Source organism: Aquila chrysaetos, chromosome 8 (genome assembly GCF_900496995.4).
Source record: "Aquila chrysaetos chrysaetos chromosome 8, bAquChr1.4, whole genome shotgun sequence".
Taxonomy (NCBI): Eukaryota; Metazoa; Chordata; class Aves; order Accipitriformes; family Accipitridae; genus Aquila; species Aquila chrysaetos.
Window position 1 is genome coordinate 43224817 of NC_044011.1, and position 21098 is coordinate 43245914.

Consider the following 21098-nt stretch of genomic DNA (forward strand, 5'->3'; position numbering starts at 1 on the left):
TCTCCTAACTGGGAGCCATTTGTGTAGGTCGGACTTCAGCACAACTCTGTCATCCTTTCAGCGACCCGAGTCCATGAGTTGCTGATGGCTTATGCTGCGGTTCCATAACGGCTGATGTAGGCTAACGTTTTTGCAGTCAAGGCCCTGTTTCCTTGCAAGGCTCTGTGGTTTTGAGAAAGACCTTGAAAACCAGCTGTTGCAATTACTTTTTATCATCTGGGTCATGAAGGGTCATGGAACAAATGAAGGTTCCTCTGTGCAGACAGCCTGTGAAGGGCCCATGCATTTCTCCAGTCCTGTCTAAGCCCTGTGTTGAGATGAGGTTCAAGTTGCACAGAATCAGTTTGCCAATCCTCTGCACATTGCCTACTGTTGGTGCAGTGTTATGACTGTCTTGGCCAGGGTAGACGATATTCTCCCTAGAAAGGTATTGTGTCTTTTGACCATGTTAGAAACAACCTTGCATTTGCTGTACTGAGGAAGAGGGTTTCAGGTTTGGTGACTCGTGGTTTTTCTGTGAGCAGCGGGACCTGGTGAAACACACACAAGGGCCTTGGGAGCCAAACACAACCTTTGATTATAAGCCCAATGTCAATGGCGTATTATAAGATAGATAGCTGTCAGGAGCACTTGTCTTTTCTTTTTCCAGATTTTTGAAGTAAAGTATTTCAGCCTGAATAACTTCACGGTGTCACAGCCATAACTCTGATGGCTTGTGTGAAATGCGTTGTCAGATCTTTGCCCGATTTATTGCTGGATTGTGTCACGCACACAAAAAGTCTTCATCTACTCCCCTTTGCGGTCACTGTCAGCAGAGGAAACAGGATTCACTGGCCCACATTCACTGGCCTGAACTGATCGCTCGCCACTAAGGGGGGAGTATGTGAATTCAAAAGAGGGGGCAAAGGGTTTTTTCAAGATGAATCATTTGAGACCTGTCAGTTCTGAGGTTGCCCTTGAGGTCAGGCTTGCTTCCTGTGCACACAGTGACCTACAAACATGACGCCAGGGCGGCAGGACCGAGTGACACCCTCGTGCATTATGGTGCCAGCAGTCTGTCCCCAAAAGAAAGCCATGCAGATGGGAGGCAGGCAGGATGCGGGGCATGCTATGTTTATAGCCACACTGGGGGATGCTTTGTCAGGGAAATGGCGTCCTTGGTAAGGGGGAATTACAGAGATGAGTTTCATTGCCCTGGCCCATAAAGTGCTGTGATTTAAGGCCATGGGAGTGCAATTTTTACCAACACGGTGACTACTAAAGCTTGACTTTTAATTTGTGGTGCTTTTCACAAGGAAGCAGGGGGGATATAATGCTTTCTGTTGGGTTTGTGGGTTTTCCTTCTCTTGATTTGCGAGGTAATTTTCCTTCTTTTCATAATTTCTCTCTTTTCATTCCTGCATGCTTTCTCTCCGATTAAGTCACACAAGCGCCTCTCCAAAGTAAGCCTTCTTTTTTCTCTCCTGTCCCCTGCTGTAGAATTGTCTTATCACTCAGAAACCCTCCCCGTGGTACTGAGCGGTGACCCCAGTAAGGCATTCTCCTGGTGCGGCTGTGAGAATGTCAGCAAGAGCTCAGCCCGATGCCTGTAGCTGAGAAGCTGGTTTCACTTATATCACTGGGATCTCATTAATATTTGCTCACATGGTGTGAGAACTGGCCTGTTCATCACACTCCTTCAATTACTTCCAAGTAATTTTAGCCTTTGTTTTAAGGTTTGCTTTCCCTCTCCCTTGAAGTGAACTGCTGTCTTTGCCGGGGAGAAATCCGCTGGCTTTGGTAGGCTGAACAGTACTATAATCCCTTCTCTTTCCTCTCTTCTTACTTTATGCCTTTCAGAAACAAGAGTTGATCTCCGTAACTTCTTGCCTGCTTTTTATGAGGAATAGTAGTTTTGTGGCCAGTGATCTCAGCTTACTGCCCTTGCATGCTTTCCTGTGTGATGTAAATATTAAAGATCAGTGATTTCAAATGAACCCAGCTTAAACCTGTTAGAACAGACCTGTCCCAAATGAATTGTGAGAATTCATGGGCTTGCTCTGAAAGGTAATAAGTGGAAGATCCATCCCTCTGTGGGTGCTTGAATTGGAGATAAGCTCGTTTGAGATTTGATCTCACATCTCTATGCTACCCTCAGAAGAGTGTAAAAATCAGAAACGCAGATGGGATGCTTATTGGACAAAGTGCCAGGCTGTTGGCATTTCCATGTGTATACAAGTAAAGTTAAAACCAGAATGGCTTGGATGGCTTCATAATCCACAAGACCAATGCCTTGGCCTTTCCCCAGCTGATGCCATAGATTTAATTCTAGGCAAGTTCTTAGAGACTAGTGGAGTCTACAGTGCTGGCTTACTGTTTTTCCTTGGTCATAATGCCTCTCGTAGCCAGCCTGACCTTGCGTGATTGCTGGTGTCTGCTGGAAGCTTCTTTATGTCTTTTTTTAGACAGATTGGCTTGTGCTTGGTAACTGTAGCTTGGGTAACTACAAAGGAGGACTGTGGGACTAGTGTCTCAGGTGAGGTGTGAAGGAAGTTCTGTGGAAAAAGCAGATCTGGAGTAGCAGAGAGTCCTGAAAGGATTGCTGGTGAGTAGAGGTGTGTGGGTCAGGACAGGTCATGGCTAGGCTATGGGAGGCTGGAGGCACTTTGCCTAAGCTATGGAGAGGTTTGTTAGGAGAGGGACTGGTGGGAAGAACATTGGTAGAGAGCGATGTACGCGTAAAAAGTACGCGTAGTGGTACTGTGATGTGCTTGCAGCCAGCCCCTTGCTTTTCTGAGAGAAAAAACCCAACAACTTTAAGACAATTAGAGAAACAAGAGGGAGGCGGACCTCAGATGAGTTCCAGTGCGAGGAAGCTGATGCACAGAGAGAAGGGGATCCCGGCATGACCTCCACCAGCCTGCGTGACAGCCTCCTGCCCTGCTCACGCATGGTCTGTGCACAGGGTGAGCCTAAAGCACCGTGAAGGCTGAATCTCTTTTCTGTGCTTCACAAGGTGGCTTTCTCTGGTACAAGTGAGGAATCTCAGGCGTAATAAGCCCCCTGATTCTCCCCACACAGATGATGGTGGTATCTGTTCAAGATAGGAAGAGGTTAGAAACAAAGAACTTAAGGACAAAGATTTTAAAATCTCCTTTCTCAGCCTCTTCTCCTCTCCCCACCCGTCTTCTACAAGAAGAATGGTCTGATTTTCCAACCTGTCTCGCTAATGAAATGAAACAGCTTGAGCCCATGAGTTTGATGCTGTGTTTATACAGTTGCTGACAGATCTGCTTGAAGTCCCTTGCCCTCTTTTGTCTGTTGTGTTAATTGTCGTGCTGCAGTGTTGCCATCAGAGGGAGCGCTTCACCGGGAGTTTTTAAGCACTGGACTACATCTGTAGGAAATTTTTCCTGGAGCTTGCTTTTCCATGCTGTCCACCGGTGTGCCATGGACCAAACCACCCATAGGTCTGTGTTAGCCTTAGGCTTTTACTGGCAAACACTGCTGCTTCTGTAACTGCTTTCTGAACTCAGCAAAAAGCCCTTTTTGCTAGCAGCCAGCAATGAAATACATATTTTTAACTCTTTTGCTCTTGCCCAAGGATAAAAGTGATTTCCTCTCCATTGCAAATCCTTCAGATTCTTCCCACTGTCTATAGCTAATAATGAATGCTGAGGATAAATATCAGGTTAGGGGAAAACATGAATTTTGATGTAGGCCCTGGAGATTGTAGAACAGTTTAGGTTGGAAGGGATCTCAGAAGGTCTCTAGTCCAAGCCCCTGCTCAAAGCAGGGCTGATGTGGTTAGATCAGGTTGGTCTAAAGTCTTGGCCAGCCACGTTTTGCAAACCTCCAAGACTGGAGATCCCACAGCCTCGTCGGGCCCCTGCTCCAGTGCTTAACCGCTCTTGTTGTGAACAGGCTTTTTCCTTCGATCTGAACAGAATTTCCTTTACTGCAGCTTATGACTGTTGCACCTTGTCCTTTCAGTGTGCGATTATGAGAAGAGTTTGGCTGTGTCTTCTCATTTACCTCTCCCATCGGGTGGTCTAATACCCCTTTAGATAGTAGGTCATGAAATTCTGGTCGTTTTGGGCTGGGGTGAGAGATTTGGGAATATATTTCATCAGTTTCTTTGAGTTACTTGGCCATGGGCATTTAGAAGACAGGTGACTAGCTTAGGTTTTGGAAGTACACAGGTCAGGAGAAAGGGTTCTGGAATCCGTTCTGAGCTCTGCCCTCACCCTGGTTCTGTGCCTCTGTTTCCCCAGTTGTAAAATGGACTTAAGGATACTTCTAGAGCAATATGGCATGACATTCACTTGGCAAAAGGTTTCCATTCCCCTGGAAGCAACGGCGTGTAGGAGTGTGTTGTGATCCTGCTCCCAGTGATGCTGAAAGGTGGAAACTTCTGTTGGCATCAAGTTAGCAGCCTGAAATTCTTACGCGTGATCCACTGCTTCCCATCTGCACTGTAATGCTGTAATCTTCCATAGCAGTGTATGCAAATATGAGATCATTAACCCATGAAGATTTAGAGGCAACACTGTATTAATTAAAGGCTTAGAGAAAACACCCAATTTTTTGCCTTCCTCAAGTTCTCCTAAGTTCTTCCTGGTTACAGCCACCATGTAACTATGAACTCTGGTATCAGCTGCTCCTGTAGCATCGTCTCTGCAAATCAGTTACATCTTTTCCACTTCTGTGTGCAACTCCATTCCTCTGTTACTTACTTATTTTCTCTTTTCAGTTCTAATGCTTATGGTTTCTTTTTCCAGTATGACAGACTTAACCTGCTCAAAGTAAGAATATGTTTTTCCTTTTTCTTTCTTTTTCCCCTCCATTATACTGTCTCTTGATTTTCACAGTTCAAATCCCCCTATATTCTGACTCTCAGTGAATTAAAAAAAAAAAGGTAAATAAAATTGAAGATAGATTTAAGGACTCAGTCTAGATTTAAGGACTCGGATAGTCTCCCTTCTCTTTGGACTTCCTGTAGTTCGTTCTACCTGCAAAACAGTGGTCAGGGGAAGGAATCTCCTCATGTTTAGTACACTTGGTGGAGGCAAAAGATGAGGCTTGGATGTCAGTATAATTGTGCGGAAGAGCTTAAGAAAGGAAGAGCTGGAGAGCTTCTTTATAGAGGAGCCACAGTTTAGGGAAATTCAAATGTGAGGGCAAAGAAAGAGTTACTGTGGTTAACGCAGAAGAGGGGAATGAAATCCTGTTGCAGTGTGCTGACACCACAACACGTGCACCCTGATTTAGAAGACACAGTGACAGCAGTGTCTCTGTTTTGTCTATGCCAATTATAGTTTGATTATGAATTTTTTTCCCCAGAAATTTCTGAGTTATGCCTTTTGCTCATTAAGGCAGACAGATGGCAAAACAAACCTGCAGGAAAATCGCTCCATCTTAGATGCTGTGCTCCTGAGGGAGGGCGAGGTGGTGTGTACATGGTTTAAGATTAATTCCCCTGATTTTTTTTTTTAGTATAGGCTGAATTGCATAAGACCTTTTTCCATGTCCTACTTGCAGAAAAGGTTGACTTCAACCAGACCTTTTATGAATGGAGGGTATGGCCAAGTATGGAAAAGCGTAGGAAGTAAGAGGAAATTCCTCTGGTTAGTTGATGAGCCATACTGTGTATTCAGTTCTTCAGTTCATATCCTTTCCCCAGGATTTGGGGAAAGGCCTTAGGGGCGTTCACTTTTTAACGTCCAACTTTTGTATTTTGGCCTGTGACATATACTATGTTACTGTGGGGTTTTTCATTAGAGATCAGGGCAGTGAAACAGGCCCAAGGTTGCAAGGGATCCTTTGGTAAATGTTGGCTCCGTGAATGAGATCCAGATGCCAGCGAGGTTGTTTGCTGGAGTGGCATATAGGCAGCATAGGAAACTGAAAGCAGGGAGGTCTAGGGAAAGCACAGTGTAAGCAACCCCATGTCTTCATAGAAATCTCTGGTCCAATCTGATCTCATTAACCCTTTGCGCTTACTTTCCTATGGTAAACGTCCTGTACGTCACCGGTCCTGTTGTGGACTATCCCAGTGCAGGTGGTTTCTGTGCTTCTGTGAATATGAACTTAACTCTCTGAGTGAAACTTCCACAGGCTCTGTCACAAGTCGGAGGCCAGGATGTTTTCCTTCATATTCCAGACTGAGTATAAAGCTGTGAAAAATACTCCCAGTCCAAGGTCAGAAGCAAGATGACTTCAAAGAAAGAAATGCAGTGAAATACTGCTTCTGTCCTTGTCTATTAGACTCAGCTCCCCCAGGTGTAATGTAGACATGCCATTGCTCGTTGGGAGAGGGGGACGGGCACGGCTGTGTGGCTGCTGGCACACAACGTGCCAGCAATATGCACTGTAGCTGACCACCGTTAGTGGTGAAAGGCCACAGTGCCCCCAAGCTTCATTGCCCTGAGGTAAATCCACCCTCAAAAGGGGGATGCCTATACTTTCTGTCAGTTCTGCTCAGCGTCCTGACATTGGAAAGCCAGCCTGACTGGAGTGGGAGTGTGAAGCTTATTTCTTCCTCCCTCTGTGCAGATAAATCTCACCTCCATCTGAAAATTGCCAAGTGTGACTTTCCAAGCTGAGCTAGCTTTTTCATACGCTCCAGTGTGACATGTGGCCTGTCCTCTCAAACCATCTGAAATGCCATGATAAGGACAAAAAAAATCACATGTGCAGATGATGCAAAACACTGTGCACTGAAATTCGGGGGGGGGGGGGGGGGGGGGGGGGGGGGGGGGGGGTGGGGGGGGGGGGGGGGGGGGGGGGTTTTTTTTTTTTTTTTTTTTTTTTTTTTTTTTTTTTTTTTTTTTTGTTTTTTTTTTTTTTTTTTTTTTTTTTTTTTTTTTTTTTTTTTTTTTTTTCTTTTTTTTTTTTTTTCCCCCTCTTTTTTTTTTTTTTTTTTTTCTCGCTTTTCTCTTCCTTTTCTTCCTTTTTCTTTCTCTTTCTCTTTCTCTCCCTTCACCCCTATTCCCTCTATTGAAAGTGTTGCCTGAATGGCTTTTGTGAGTACAATTGCGTCCCTGCCTCCTTGTAGTTCTTTGAGGGCTTATTTGCACAGGGTCCGTTCAACGCAATGTGATTTTTGCAACCTAGCCTGCAGACGTGGAAGAATGAAGCCTCTAAAAGAAATGGCTGGCAATGATTATGATTAGCTCTTCTGTTGCTAGTGGGCGCTGCTGTTCTGCAAAAATGATTACAGCATGCGTGTGCGAGTTTGTGTGTGTGTGCGTGCATGCGGACATGCACACATTAGCCTGAATTGTTTCCTATTATGGACTCGTGCTTTTGGATTTGTTCTTTGTTCCTGTAACTGGAAATAACTGTCTTAGACCACACTGTGAAATCCATTGAAATCTTCCGTTTAATCCCCCTTTCACTTCACTAATTATACAAACCAGATTGGACCTAGTTTCTCTGTCCATCTTTCTTTTTGATCCTAAGATCTCTGTGCTAACTAATGCTTCTCTTTTATTTTGTCCTTACAGAAAAGCCAGAGTTGGTATAATGTAAGTACTCCAGTTTCTCTTGTCCCTGGGTGAATATGGGCTGGGTGCCTGGGTGGGGGGGAAGGTGCAAAGGGGCTTTGCAGTGGCACTGGGGCATACTGACCATTTCCAAAAAGAGGAGGTGGAAATGGCTCAGAACTGGCAAAGGAGGACTGACATCCTGAGGGAAGGGATGCCAGAGAGAGAGAGCAAAAGCTTTGTCTTTTCAGTCACTCTTCTGATGATCTCCACATCCTGTACCTTCAGGTTTCCCAGCAGAGCTGGTCTCGATGTGGTGACAAACAGAGCTGCCGCTGCGCAAACCCTTTGCATCTCTCAGGGTGGTGCGGGGCGAGAGAGGAATTATTTTCTTTTGACCTCACAGAAACACAATCATCCTTTGCTTCTGCCTTGATCTTATTTTCGTTCTGCAAGCACGAGTGGCAGCGTTTTCGGTACAAAGCTAGTGGTGTGCAAATTTCCGCAGTCGGTATCACTTTTGCACGGTTGAACCCCCACCCCTTGAGCGCTCTGAAGTAGATACCAGCAGTACCATGATTTTGTAGGCAAATGCAGCAGCCATTCCATGTTCAGCAACAGTTCCTACCTTCTTGCAGCCTAAGATGTTAGAACCAGTGATTTTGGCCGATACAGTGCGGTCAGATTTGACACAGGCATGAGAGGCAGATTTACTTACTTGCTGTATATAATCAGCACCAGGAGAGTAGCAAGGATGGGAAAAGACGTGATCTCGGAAGCAGAGAGAAGCATAGAGGCAATGACATTAAGAATGAAGTACAAACCACGGCAGGCCAAACTGGTGGAGAACTGGCAGATAAAGGAACGTGGAGTGAGGCAGTTTGGGCAGATGTATAGGCCCAATCAGGCTGCTGTAAAAATGTGGATCTGTGGCCATGGCTAAAGGTGACTTTTGCTATTACGCAAGAGCTGCTTCTGACTGTAGCTGCTGAGATCCATACCCTGCTGCATGATGCTTTGCTGTGGTCTGCTTGTGTGGGTCTCCTGTGTTTTCATGTCCTCTCTATCTTATCTTTCTGTTCTCTTGTTTTTCCTCCATATATTTTCAGCATGAGAGACAGTACATCCGGAGAGTAAGCACTGGCTGCATTTTTTGTGGTTCCCCCCCCCCCCCCCAACTATTTTCCTTTAGAAAACAAAACAAAACCAAACCATATTCTAGTTAGTAGAGACATTCTGGCCAGATAAAAGCAGCAGTGTGGAAATACAGATGGGCCACAAACTCCAGGAAGGCAGTCAATCCTGCTTGGCAGTATTATTACCATTCAAAATTTGCTAATGCATCTCCTTGATATAGTTTCCCTTCTTTGCCAACTCCTTCCAGGCAGGATTTTTCTGGCATTTGGACCATTCTGATTATTCTGTTCCTTTCCCCACTGAGAGCAGCTCTAGAAATGAATTTGTGGAGGCTACCCGTTCACGAAGCCTTACGATTTCCTTTACTCGCTTTCCCCCACTTTCATTTTACATAAATTTCACTATGCTCGGAGCAAACACCCTCCACATTGTTCTTTGTGCCAGTTCAGCAGCCCTGGGTGCCAGGCACTGTACAAACACAAACCAAAAATACAGTCCTTGCCTCAAAGAGCACACGGTCCTCAAAGATCCCCAGAGCATCGGTGGTCAGAATGCCAGTTTTCTAACATGGCTTCAGTTTTTGCTGCTTTTAACTGGTCTTTTTGTCCTTGTAGCACTGTATCCCTCTTTGCCAGTTGGAACCCTTCCTTTTCCCTTTCCTGGATTCCTTTTTCTCTACTTTTTCCTTAAGATGTTACCAACTTGTCTTGCCTTGTGTGCTCTCCTTTCGATCCTACCAGTGCTTTTTGAGATTGACATCCCTACCAGATTGAGAAGTGGGAGAAAAGGGGTGAACCAAGGTCATGGATTGCTTTGTCAGACCTGCCCTTTCTTGGTCTTGGTGTGCTTTCTCCACTTTGCTTTCCAGAGGACAAATGCAAACTGGTCCAGGTGCACTATGAGATTTAGAAAAGAACACCAGTTTGAGAATAAATATATTCAACCTTACGGGGTTTGCTTTGTGTTCCTGTCCTCGTGGTGGAAGACCAGACCATCAGTGGGCTCGCTGAGTTCACTAGCAGTCCCCGAGATGTTTCTCATGCCTTTACTGAGGAACCGCAGATATGGAGACTCTGGTTTAGAAGAACTGTTATTCTTACGGAGTAAAACTCAGTTTGTTGGTCAGCTGTGGTTTAGGCCCCACCCATCTATGCTTAGCCATCAGGATGCAGTTGCGTGTGTCTGCTTTGGACTTAACGTGTCTGCGTGTTGAATTATTGTTAATTGATTTATTATTTTTAAAATAATTTAAAATATATATATATTAAAAAAAACCCCTCAAAACCAAACTGTCTCCGTAATTTTGTTTATTGAAACAGAGATGTGACTTACTCTGTAGACCTGATGTGCTCAGAGAGGTGGGAAATTGGTGTTTTGCTTCCCTGATGACATGAAGCAGGAGGTCGCACTGGCTGTGGGGGTGGCAGGAACTCCACAAGTTGGTAGAAGAAATTTGTCACCCAGCAGACGTCATCAAAACTAGAGACAAACTGGAGATATTTTGCTGCCAAGGGTAGAAGCTATCTCCTTTGGGCCCTGTTTCCGAGCAGGGAGGAGCTCTCGGTTTTTGTGTCGTGAGGTCAGTGTACAGCTGAGGCACTGAGCCTAGCAAGTCTGCCATGTTTTTTTCTGCCTACTTCTCTCTCAATTGGACTGTCGATCCTTCTACTTCCCTGACTGTTCCTAAAATTAGGGTGTACGTCTCCAATTTTCTGCAGCATTTCTAGCTGCTACTCTATAGCAAGGCTTGCTTCTGTAAATTGCCTCCTGTAGTCCCTGTGCTGGTAAACACCAGGCATTAGGAGAATCTACAGAGCATACTCCCAGAAAAGAGAGTAAGATGATCTTGAAAAGTTAGAGCAAACACAGTTGACACCAGGGAAGAGGTGAGATTTATATCTGTCCATGAGGTTTTCATTTTACTATTTAGATCCCAAGGTCTGCCCTACTCTCTTACTCCTTTCCTTTGTGTTTATCTATGCACGTTCCTTTCACCTGCCTTCTCTTTTGCAACCATGCTTGAATTTTTTTCTTCCCATAGTTTCTCCCTATAACTGACCTGAACCACCCCCTCTCCACCTATGTGTAGCATAGCCCCAGAGTGGTTAGTGGGGGGAAAAAAAATTACAGTGAAAAGACACTAATTGTCTCTTTCAGGTGTTCTGAAATACTGCTAGAAACATTTGCTCTTGTAGTAAGTCTGGAAAGATCAACAGGAGCGCAATGCTACCCACTTGTCTTTGGAGAGCAAAGTCTGCACTGAGGATTGCACAGAGTGGGACAGGAGCCCTGCACCTGCAGTTCTGCAAACAAATGCTGTGCACACAGGGCAACTTTCAGCTTGGCTCACCAGAGGTGAAAGTCTCAAAAATAAATCCAGTCAAATGCAAATAGGTAGCCACGTAAAGGAGAGAGCCTTAGGTTTTCCTTTGGGAAAACTGCGGCAAAAGCCTGTGCAGTAGGAGTTGGGAGGTGGTTGAGAATCCGTGGTGGGCTGTGATGCTGTGAAGGGCCTTTCTTTGTAGAGACCTTTGAGCAATGCTTGCAGCTTCTTAAGAACAATGTCAAGTGATCCCAAGACTAAATACCCTAAGAAATCAGCCTTTCCTGGTCTCGGTGTGCTGTCTTTTTTTTCTTGCAGTACTCTCTTGGAGACCTCATAGATGCCAGAGTGGAGGGGGAAACTCAGCTGTTGGAAAGCGTAAAGTGTTCCCTGTAGAAACAAAGAGAGAGATATCATGCATCATTTTAGGGCAAACATCAGAAATAGCTTTCCGATGGGTAGCAGCCTGAGTCTGACTCAGCAACAGCAATCATGTAAACGGGCTTTATTGCAAAAATCCAGGCCCGATGATGAGTTAGCAAGGTGTTGAACAAAGAGCCTTTTTCTCTGTAAATCAGTGCAATCATCTTTTAAGTTGCAGTAACCATTTTGTCAAACTATTTCTGGAGCAACGTTAACTCATTGTCTTTCAGGTATTTTTCATCCCTTCAGACTTTCCATGATTTTAGGTATACGGATTGCCAGGGCTGGCACAGTTACTGTTGTGCAGAGGCACTAAATTAGAAGCGAGCTTTCGGTGCAAGCTCGTGTGATGATGAACTCAAATCCACTTTCCACCCCAAATGGCCAGTGATTGCTCTGAAGCTTCTTCCTCTGCTATTCATTCACTTTTAAAGGGGGGAAAAAAAAAGAAAGGAAAAATACCCAGGACCAGACTGGGTTTGGAAGAAGTGCTGTGCGACAGGTGGCCAGTTTCTTCGCTGGCATAAATCAGCAGAGCAGTCCTGCTGTCAGTGGGGTCTAAACTCTCCCACACAAGCAGGGAATGTGTTCTGTTCTTTTCCAGTAGTTTTCCTGTTCTGTCCAGAAGCAATGTAAATCTTCCCTGAAGAGTTGAGCAATTCCATCAGTCATGCAAATTGGATAGGATTTTCCTTCCCCCTTTTCTCTCTGCCTCTTGCCTTCTCTCCTCCTTACCTGTTTTCTGTGACGTGTGCTGTACAGGACTATATCTTTCTTGGTTCTTCTGTTGTCAGACTTCCCTGTCCCGTCCCCCAGCAACAGTTGCTTTGAATTTCCTGTTGGAGGATTTGTTTGTGTATTAACAGGGAGATCTTACCATGGGGAGTCACCCTTTTCCTCCCCATTTTCCCCCACAGAGCCTCTTCTCTCCACCCTTCGCAGTGCCATCCTGTCCTGTCTCTCTCTGTTTGCGGTAGAGTTAATGTTTGCTGTCTCCACCTCCAGGTTAGCTCTTCTGATCACTTGTGCCATTCATGTCTGCAAAGGGAGGTGGGTGGGTATGTAGACAGAAGCATCTTGGTGGGTTGTTTTGTTTTGTTTTGTTTTGTTTTTTTTTAAATAATCCCATAAGCAGTTTCCAGCAAAGAAGGCCATTTCAGTAAAGCAATGCAGGTACCTCGCAGCTGTCTGTAATCCTAATTCTTTGTCCTTCCCAGGCTATAGAAGTTTTGTTTATTATTCCCTCATCTTGGGGTGGCAGATGGATGTACTGCTTCCTTCTGACAGGGCTAAACGGAGAGAGACCTGTGTGCTGTCTAGCACCAGCAGTGCTTTTGTGGTGCATCTGAGCAGACAGAGCGCTTGTTGGTTCTTCCTGTCAGTGAGCAAGCTGCAGTCACTGGCCCTGGAATGAAACAGTGGCTTTGCAGAGGCTTTGTTGATTGCTTGGTTGGTGTTTTTTTGGTTTTGGTTTTTTTGAGATCTGTGTGCCCGGTTTGTTAGGAAGAATGAGGATTTTACTTCAGTGTACTTGTTTCCACAGACTCAGCATCATGGCTGAGCAGCACTGGTGTCGTGGTGTGAACGCTTACCTGTGCATTTCTACACTTGAGCAGAGAGATGGAGAGGCTGGGGACTAAGGGCAGAGCAATACAGGGAGTTCCAGCGCTCCGGGCAGTCTTCCTGGGACCTGCAGGGGAGTTCATTTGCTGGAGCCTGAAGGAAGCCCCTGCCCTTTATTTCCAAAATGACCTGAGTGATGAATGAAACCTAGAAAGACATGCTTTTTGGCAGGGCTCAGAGATATGTAGAGGAGTAGCGGAGCCCTTAAGATTTCTAACTATGTGGGTCTCACATGGCTGATTTCTCATAGCTATACGCTTTAGACTGGTCTCTCCTTACGCCCCTCACGCCTCCCCCAGCACGCTCTGTCCAGCAACTTTCCATTACAGGAAACATCTGCTGGGAGGCAGGGCTGAGCCTGGGTTACTGCAGGGCATTGGCCGGCGGAATTACCCAGCCACAGTAACTTAAAGCATGTGCGAGTCATTTTGGTATCTTCCCCACCCGCTCCTTCCATGAGAAACGTTAGCAAAGACTGAAGCTGCCTTTCAGAGCAGAGAAGGACCAGAAAGGAGAGCCTGAGGCAGACACTGAAGGAATAAGAACAACTGCTTTTCTGGTTTCAAAGGGGAGGAAAAAAAAAAAAAGCAGCTGAAGTCTCTGAGCTGTTTACCATCCTGTTCAGTCCTGGAAACCGCAGCTAGATCTGTGAATTACAGCTGGTCCGGTGGGGTCCTGTCGGTCGGAGCTATTTCAGTTGCTGGCTCTGGCAGTCCTGGGCATCAGGCCTCAGTCGGGACTTGCAGATGCCTCGCACAGACCTGCCTGGGACTGCTCAGGCTGTCGGCACTTTTGCAGTGCTTCTTTAAGGGATGTCCACAGCAAGAAGCTGGTGAGACCGGAGCAGAAGAGCACAAAGGTTGCCAGCCAGCACACTTACCCTAATGAGCCACTTTTTCAAAGTCCTCTGGAGGACAAATCCTCTCTCCGATCTACAGAGACTGCTAGGGCAGACAACCTGAATGTAAGCAGGAAAGTAGGGGAAGGTACGTAAACTTCTGCCAAGCTGCTGTATCTCTTTCGACTTTGAATCTAAACAAGAAGCGGTGACAGCAGGAACAGGAAAAGCGGAGTTTGACTGAGAACACGGGGAGCTGTGCAAGTGTTGAGGGAACGCTATGGATTCCTTGCTGGAGTGTGGGGCTCTCTGGGATCTTGTGCTGGATCAAGAACTGCCATGTCTGCTGTGGGACCTGGAGGGGCTTGTCGACTTATCGCAAGAAAATGTCAGCTGTGGATCAGATGAAATTCCAGCTGTGAGTGTCTCTAAACTGAACTCTGTGTTACTCTAACAGAAGTTCTGGTGCTAAGCAGAAGTGTCTGTTGTAGTACAGGTTTTAGACAGGTCAGAACATCCCTTACTGTGGGGAAGGGAAGGGAGCACCCCTCCACGTGGAAACTCTACTGCTAAGTTGGGTTGCTGTAATACATTGAACCCAAAGCTCAGAGCTGATTGTAATCTCTAGTCCCCCTCCTTTCCCATCCTGTCTGCTTGTCCCAGGATATCTTGGGCTTGCGCTCTTGCTGGAGCCCATCTCTGACCAAGATCTTTTCCAGATGTTCAGGCTAGAAGTTTGGTAAGTAAAATTTGTATTTCTGTCATCTGCTGGTTAGGAGATTTTATTCAGAAGAAATATATTTTCCTTTGGGCCCACAGGACTAGAGCGAATATCTGAAGTGCTGAGTTGATGTTAAAAAATACTGTTTCTAATTCATTGAATTGGTGTGAGGAAGAGGGAATGCTTTTGGAGGATGGGGGGTTGTCTGTGTTTCCCGCTTGGATTTGACAGCACTTGACAGTTTTGTAAGGCTAATGCTAAATAAACTTCATATTCCTCCCACCCCTGCAACCCCACCAACGCCATTCTCAAACAGGAGCTACCTTCTGTAATCGCTTTGATTTTTGGGGCCCTTGCTGGGAGGCTCTGGGGTGTGCCCACCTTTCTGCTTTGGGAGATTTGTATTGCGCAGCTGGAAGAGGTAGGAGAGGGCTGTTGAGAGGAATCGGAGATAGGAAGAGGTTGTATTCCAAGTTGCTTTGCCTTCCCTACATTTGTGGGAGAAAGAATGTGATAGATTTAATGGGAGATGCGGGCCTCCTGAATTTGTACCTGCCTCTATTTTGGTCAACTATGCCTTCAAAAGATGTTCTGGCTATTGGAAGCAGCTGTCAGCATGGGCATGGTGTGTAGGAGGTGGTCTTAACACTGACAGAGTCATGTTATGGTTTAGTAAACACGAGAGAGAAGCCAGCTCCTGGTCTCCCTCTAGCTAATAGCACTGTTTTCTCTGAGGCCTTCCATGAGGCCAAGTGTCTGCAGAATAAGTGCAAAACATGGCTGAGTCCCTGCGAGAGCCTCCTCTGAGGCCCACATAAAGCGTTCTCGCTATACCAGCGGGCAGTTGTGTGTTCGCTGACTGCCAGGTGGAGCACTCGATGGGGAGAGGAACGGGGATGACTGCATTATTCCTGAGCTCTTCATGACAGCAATCATTCAAGTTCCTCTGGCAAGGCTGCAGCTGTACTAAAGTGCCTATTTTCTGGGGTTGCTGCGCTGTTCCTGGGAGAGTTGGGGATTGGCGGCTAACTGATGCGTTGCAAACAGAGCATGTGTCATGCCTTGTACAGTCTAGGATTCCAGGAAAAGCATTTTCTCCTGCAGCCCCAGCTTCCATGCAGTTCTGTTTTGCTGCCTAGCAGATATGGGTGTAGCCCTTCTACTCTGTACTTGCTCTTCCAAGTCTCCTCTTCTTCTCACTTAATGCACTAAATCCCAAATCCTCCCGTCTGTGTGTCTGCTGTGATGGGAGCTCCTAGCCTCATGCTTTGTAAGTGCATCTGATCCCCCTTCTCCTTACCAAGGTGTTCCTGTTTTCCCACTCCCATTTCTCTGTACTCATGCCCGCCCCTCTCTTTAACAGGCACTCTGTTATTTGCAGGTGTTGAGTCCAACATACAAACAGCGGAATGAAGATTTCAGGAAACTCTTCAAACAGCTTCCTGACACGGAGCGCCTCATCGTAGGTAAGGTCAGCCCCTTGGTGCAGTGCTCTGTTGTGCTGGCCTGTGGTTTAGGGAGGAAATCCAGCATGTGTGCATGCAGCTTTTTTCTTCTTCAAAGAGATTGCCACCAAGGAACGAGCCCATTGTGTCTTTCTCGTGCACAGACGGAACCCCTTCTCACCATTTCTAATGGGTTTCATTTGTTTTGCTTCAGGGAGAGCAATGCTGACTTGCATCAGCTATGGCTCTGTTCGCTCGTGATTTGAGGAGCATGTTTTCGTCCGCAGTGCTCCCCCAAACCTGACGGTGTGTTAGTGGTTGAGCTCTTTCCTCATTTGGGCAGGGTTGCATGTCTCAACATGCATACTGAGCTTCCCTTTTTTCTAACGTCCCCGATGCTCCCTATTTACGCATGACTGCCCTTCCCATATCCATTTAGGCTTTGGCCTTGCAGCTGATTAGTGACTGCCTAGTGCTGCATCTGTTCTTTTATCTTACGTAACTGGTCATCTCATGCCATGTCTCATCCTGTTGAAAGATGCACATCCTAGCAGAGGAATAGAAATTGTTTAGGGTGCTTAAACTGGGAGAGAAATGAACAATGGCACTGGAAGGCGAAAAGGAAGAGACAGATTAAAATCTGGAAATGGTACGTAGGGTGCTGCAGAATGACCGGCTAATAAGGCAAGATCGTCAGTCAGTAAGAGAGACTGTCTGTGACGTGCCCTTGGGAGGAATCATAACCTAGTGGACAGAGCAGCAGCTGTGGCTCAGTTCCTTCTGGCTCTGCCTTTGACTTTCTGCAGGATTGTGTCGAGTAGCTTCTTCTCTTGATGCTGCTGCTTATCCTCACCTTTAGGCTGTCCTGTCTTCTGGTGTTGGTGCTCCTAAATTATCATCTGTTGTCCACCCACAGATTACTCATGTGCGCTACAAAGAGACATTCTCCTGCAGGGCCGCCTCTACCTCTCTGAAAACTGGATCTGCTTTTACAGCAACATCTTCCGTTGGGAGACACTGGTAAGGCTGTCAGACTGCTGCACTGAGCATGTGTTTTATGTCAGCATATTTGCTGACACTGCTTTAAAAGCACTCTTTCCGTTGTCTTTCTCATCAGTGTCTCTCTTTACCTGTGTTCTTTTTCTGCCTTCCCCTTTCTGCATGGCTCTGACTGTAGCTGACAGTTCGCTTGAAGGATATCTGCTCGATGACCAAGGAAAAAACAGCACGGCTCATTCCTAATGCCATCCAAGTTTGCACTGACACTGAAAAGGTACATCCTTGAAGCCTCTGCCTCTGGGGCCACCCCTTATGGCTGGCAGGAGCAGGGGAATATGTGTTTTGCGGGATTTTTCCAAACTGACTGCTTGTGCTACCTGGGGCCTGGGAGGAAGCACCAAGGGAAAAGGGCAGGGTGCAGAGCTTCTGCAGACCTTGGGCCAAGCCTGGAACACGCGTAGCTTGTATGTGGGGTGTGGGGCCAGGTAGAATATCCGGCTTATATAGTAGCATATCTCTAACAGAACTGTTTCTGTGCTCAGATTCGTTCCCTGGGTGGGAGGCACTCGGCCTCTCCGTGAGCTTCAGTCTGTGCCCAAGAACTGAGCAGCTGTGCTGTAATGGCTTGCTCAGTCCTTCTGTGAACTGTAGCTAGAAAGTGATCCAAACAGCCTTGTCTCTTCTTCGTCCCTTTTTGGGGGCCTTTTCTGAGCTGATTTTTGTCTCCATCTCTTCCCATTCAGCACTTTTTTACTTCCTTTGGGGCTCGAGACAGGACGTACATGATGATGTTCAGACTCTGGCAGAATGCTCTCCTTGACAAGGTACAGAGACCAGCACCTCAGTGTTGGGGTGGGATGAAAGGGAGGTGATGCATATATGCAGAAGCGTAATACCTGTGACTAATGTATATGCATAAAAAGACATAGGGACAGTAAGCACATGTGTTTAGTCAGAGCAGGTACATAACTGCAGGTGCAGTTCTCTCTTTTGGCGTGGAATTCTGTCTATGTACAGACATGTCTTGCACGCACAGTAGATGCCACTTCGCCTTTGCTGAGGTGTGGAAGCGTGCGTCTCAGGAAGGAGTTTTTTTTGAGGTCTGTAATTCAAGTGAAACAGCCCAGAAGAAAGCAGTTCCAAATGCAACAGAAATAGCTCATTGCACAGGCAAAGCTTTTAGTAACTCTGTGCTTCGGAAGCATAGATTTCAAGATAAGGACAGAAAAAGAGCATGTGTTCGGGGCATCCCAAAACCAAACAAGAACAATGGTGGGTGTGGGGTGCACTGGGTAAGGGCTCAGTGGGTTGGATTCTAAAATAAAGCAGGGATGTGCACCTGCTCCGCCAGAGGCCCCATATATCTTATATTTGATCTGTTCCACAGTCCATTGAGTATTTCTGGCCTCGCTGCAGGAGTAAGACTCATGAACTGATGTTACAGTGCTACCAGCATTTTGAGATGTTCTGGCTTGAGTTCGTACCATACTGGAAGGCTTAAGTAATCAAGCACCCAGAATACCCTCTCCTGAAAACCGGGGTAGTATTTAGCATGCAAAAGGATCACTTTGCATTGGGCAGCTTGTGTTGCTACCATATGCTGTAATTGGATCAGCCTTTTGAAGTTCCTAACAAAATTCAGTGCCCTTGGTTTCAAGGTCAAAGCAAATTGGAACTGAGGGGTGGAGTGATAAAGACAGAAAACACTTCCAGAGCTCTTTTTCCAAATGTAGGTAGGATCCATGCCTGGCAAGAGAGAGGGAGAAAGAACCTAGTCCATTTTTCCTGATAAGACATGTGAATTGGAGTGCACGTGGGAAGAAGGTGAAACAGAGTTAGACATTTTTCTGGATAAAAGTTTCTCATTAGAGGTATTTTTCCCATGCTTTTGATTGCTACTGTTGAGAGCTAGATTAAAAATTTCCTGCATTATCCTGTGCAGTAACTATAGGAAAAAGTTCAAGCCAGCAACTCAGAAAAAGTTCACTAGATTTGTTTTCCCTCATTACCAAGAAATCTTTGTCATCGGTCATAAATTTCTCATGGGTAAAAATCCATCCTCTTTCATCCCTGCTTACCACATACTTAAATCACAAGTTCTCCTGCCCCATTTTTTAAGAACCTCAGAACGCAGTCATATGGTGATCAACTGACCTGCATCCCTAAAAAGCCGGGCTTTTGTGAATGGTCTTGATAATTCATTTTCTCTTTCTAACTGGAGGTACATACAAGCTTTTCACAATAGTATCTGGTGAGACAAACTCTTTTTGATTTTAAACTGCAACAGGAAATGTTTTCTTAGTTGCTGTTTGAGATTGTTTTTCCTGCAGCTGTAATTCTTTAGGCAGCTTTAATTTAAACAAACTTGGAGGGGGAAAAAAACCCCATAAGGCATTGGGGTTACATTAAATGGAGGTGCAGCAGAAGAGGCGGGGAAAACGTGTGTGAAGGGAAGTGCAGGTTTACTGTGCTTACATTATTACATGCATAGCATTGTAGTAGCGGGAAATCTCATTTTGTGTGCTGCTCTGGGTGTAGCCTCATGTTGGCTTTCTGATAGTCTTAACTAACATGAGACTGTGGCATGGAAAAATAACCCAAGTCAGATTTTAGGGCAGAACCTGGGCTGACGGTGAAGGCTTACTTGGCGAAAGGGCCTCTTATTGCTTGATGGGTGCAATCTCTAAGCCGGCTTGGCCTGACAATATAGGGATTCGTACTCCCGCAGCCCTTAACCAGTGTGGAGCTGGGCCAGCCTGCTAGTAACACAAACAATCCACCTTGCAGCATCACTGGAATTCAGAAGAGGTAAGCCTGCCGGAAGGCTCTCGCCTCCCACCAGGGGCTGTGTCAGAATCTCTCACTTCTTTCAGGGCAAGGAATGTAATACTCCTGACAATGGTAGTTCCAAAAATTCATTATATTTTAGTATTCTCAGATGAAAATGTATGCTGTTCTCTGTTCCCTCTTTTAGCCTCTCTGTCCAAAGGAGCTCTGGCACTTTGTCCACCAGTGTTATGGGAATGAGCTGGGTCTGACCAGTGACGATGAAGACTACGTGCCTCCCGATGATGACTTCAACACAATGGGGTGAGTGAGGAGGAGTAAAATCTGCCTGTCATGAAGAAAAGATGGCCTCAGGAGAGCAGGAGTCCTGATATGTTGCATACCTCAAACTGCTGATTGTCCCTGGTGAGAGATTCTGGGTTCTGACCAAACGTTTGCCCTTAAATGCGCAATGTCTAAAAACCTGAAAGCGTACCATTTCCTCAGGGAAGTCGGTAGGGACTGAAATGCCTGCCTCTCTACTTGCTGAGCTAGATGAGCAATTTTGTAAATGCCAAAGCATCCCAGTCACAAGGCCAGTCAGCGTGTTACATGGCCAGAAAGTGCTGATGCTTGTCAGTCTGTTATAAACACTGGAAAAGTTTGGGCTTGATCTTCCCTGCGCTGAGCCGTTGCTGCTTCCGGTCAGACTGGAAACTTCTATGAAGTATTCTTACTTGCTCTGTGTGTCCAGTTGTAGCTGTACTGAGAGGGGTAAACATAAAAACCTGTGTTCTCTGTGGCGTCTCAGCTACTGTGAAGAAATCCCCGTGGAAGAGAATGAAGTCAACGACAGCTCCTCAAAAAGCAGCATGGAGGCCAAGCCAGAAGCTAGCCCTCAGCTGCCAAAGAAATCTGTCACTGCCAGCACATTGACATCTACGGGAAGCAGTGAAGCGCCAGCCTCGGTAAGAGTTCTTCCTCTGTTGCGGTGGGAGCAGTAATCCTTTTCTCTGGGATCCAGCTGGTAGTCCTTGAATGTATGAGGTAACTGTTAACCCTGCAGCTCCTCTTCCACTGCAGCTGACCTCAGTCCTCGAGTCAGTGATATCTGCGAGCATGGCATTTGGCCAAGAAAAAGTGAGCAAAGCGTGCCTGTCCTAAAAGCCAGTAGATGGGGACTCTCGGCAGCAAGTGCATTTTCCTTTCTATGCTTTTAGATGAAAAGAAGTGGAGTGTTAGAGATAAAAGGGTTATGATTTCTTCTCTGCCTTGGGTTGTTCCCTAGAAAACAGTGTGTGCCCTCTTAGCGTTACGGCAGAGGAGACCTTGTTTAGATATAACCTCAGGCTTTCCT

General features: G+C 46.1%; 1 protein-coding gene across 25 annotated transcripts in view; it reads left to right on the forward strand.

Annotated features, from left to right (window-relative positions):
• Positions 1-21098, forward strand: part of GRAMD1B (GRAM domain containing 1B) — a 144156-nt gene that overhangs the window by 104575 nt on the left and 18483 nt on the right. For 15 of the 25 annotated variants that reach the window (XR_005933052.1, XM_030023654.1, XM_030023638.2 and 12 more), the window contains 10 exons: positions 1422-1442; positions 4761-4784; positions 7488-7508; positions 8576-8599; positions 15913-15997; positions 16893-16996; positions 17154-17249; positions 17719-17799; positions 19950-20065; positions 20553-20709. Coding sequence is in view for 24 of the 25 variants with exons in the window: in XM_030023654.1 (XP_029879514.1) it covers positions 1422-1442; positions 4761-4784; positions 7488-7508; positions 8576-8599; positions 15913-15997; positions 16893-16996; positions 17154-17249; positions 17719-17799; positions 19950-20065; positions 20553-20709 (729 nt within the window). In the remaining variant the exon portion in view is untranslated. Of the gene's footprint in view, positions 1-1421; positions 1443-4760; positions 4785-7487; positions 7509-8575; positions 8600-10760; positions 10870-15894; positions 15998-16892; positions 16997-17153; positions 17250-17718; positions 17800-19949; positions 20066-20552; positions 20710-21098 lie in introns of those variants that run through there. The other 10 variants (XM_030023649.2, XM_030023650.2, XM_030023641.2 and 7 more) reach the window with 9 other exon arrangements.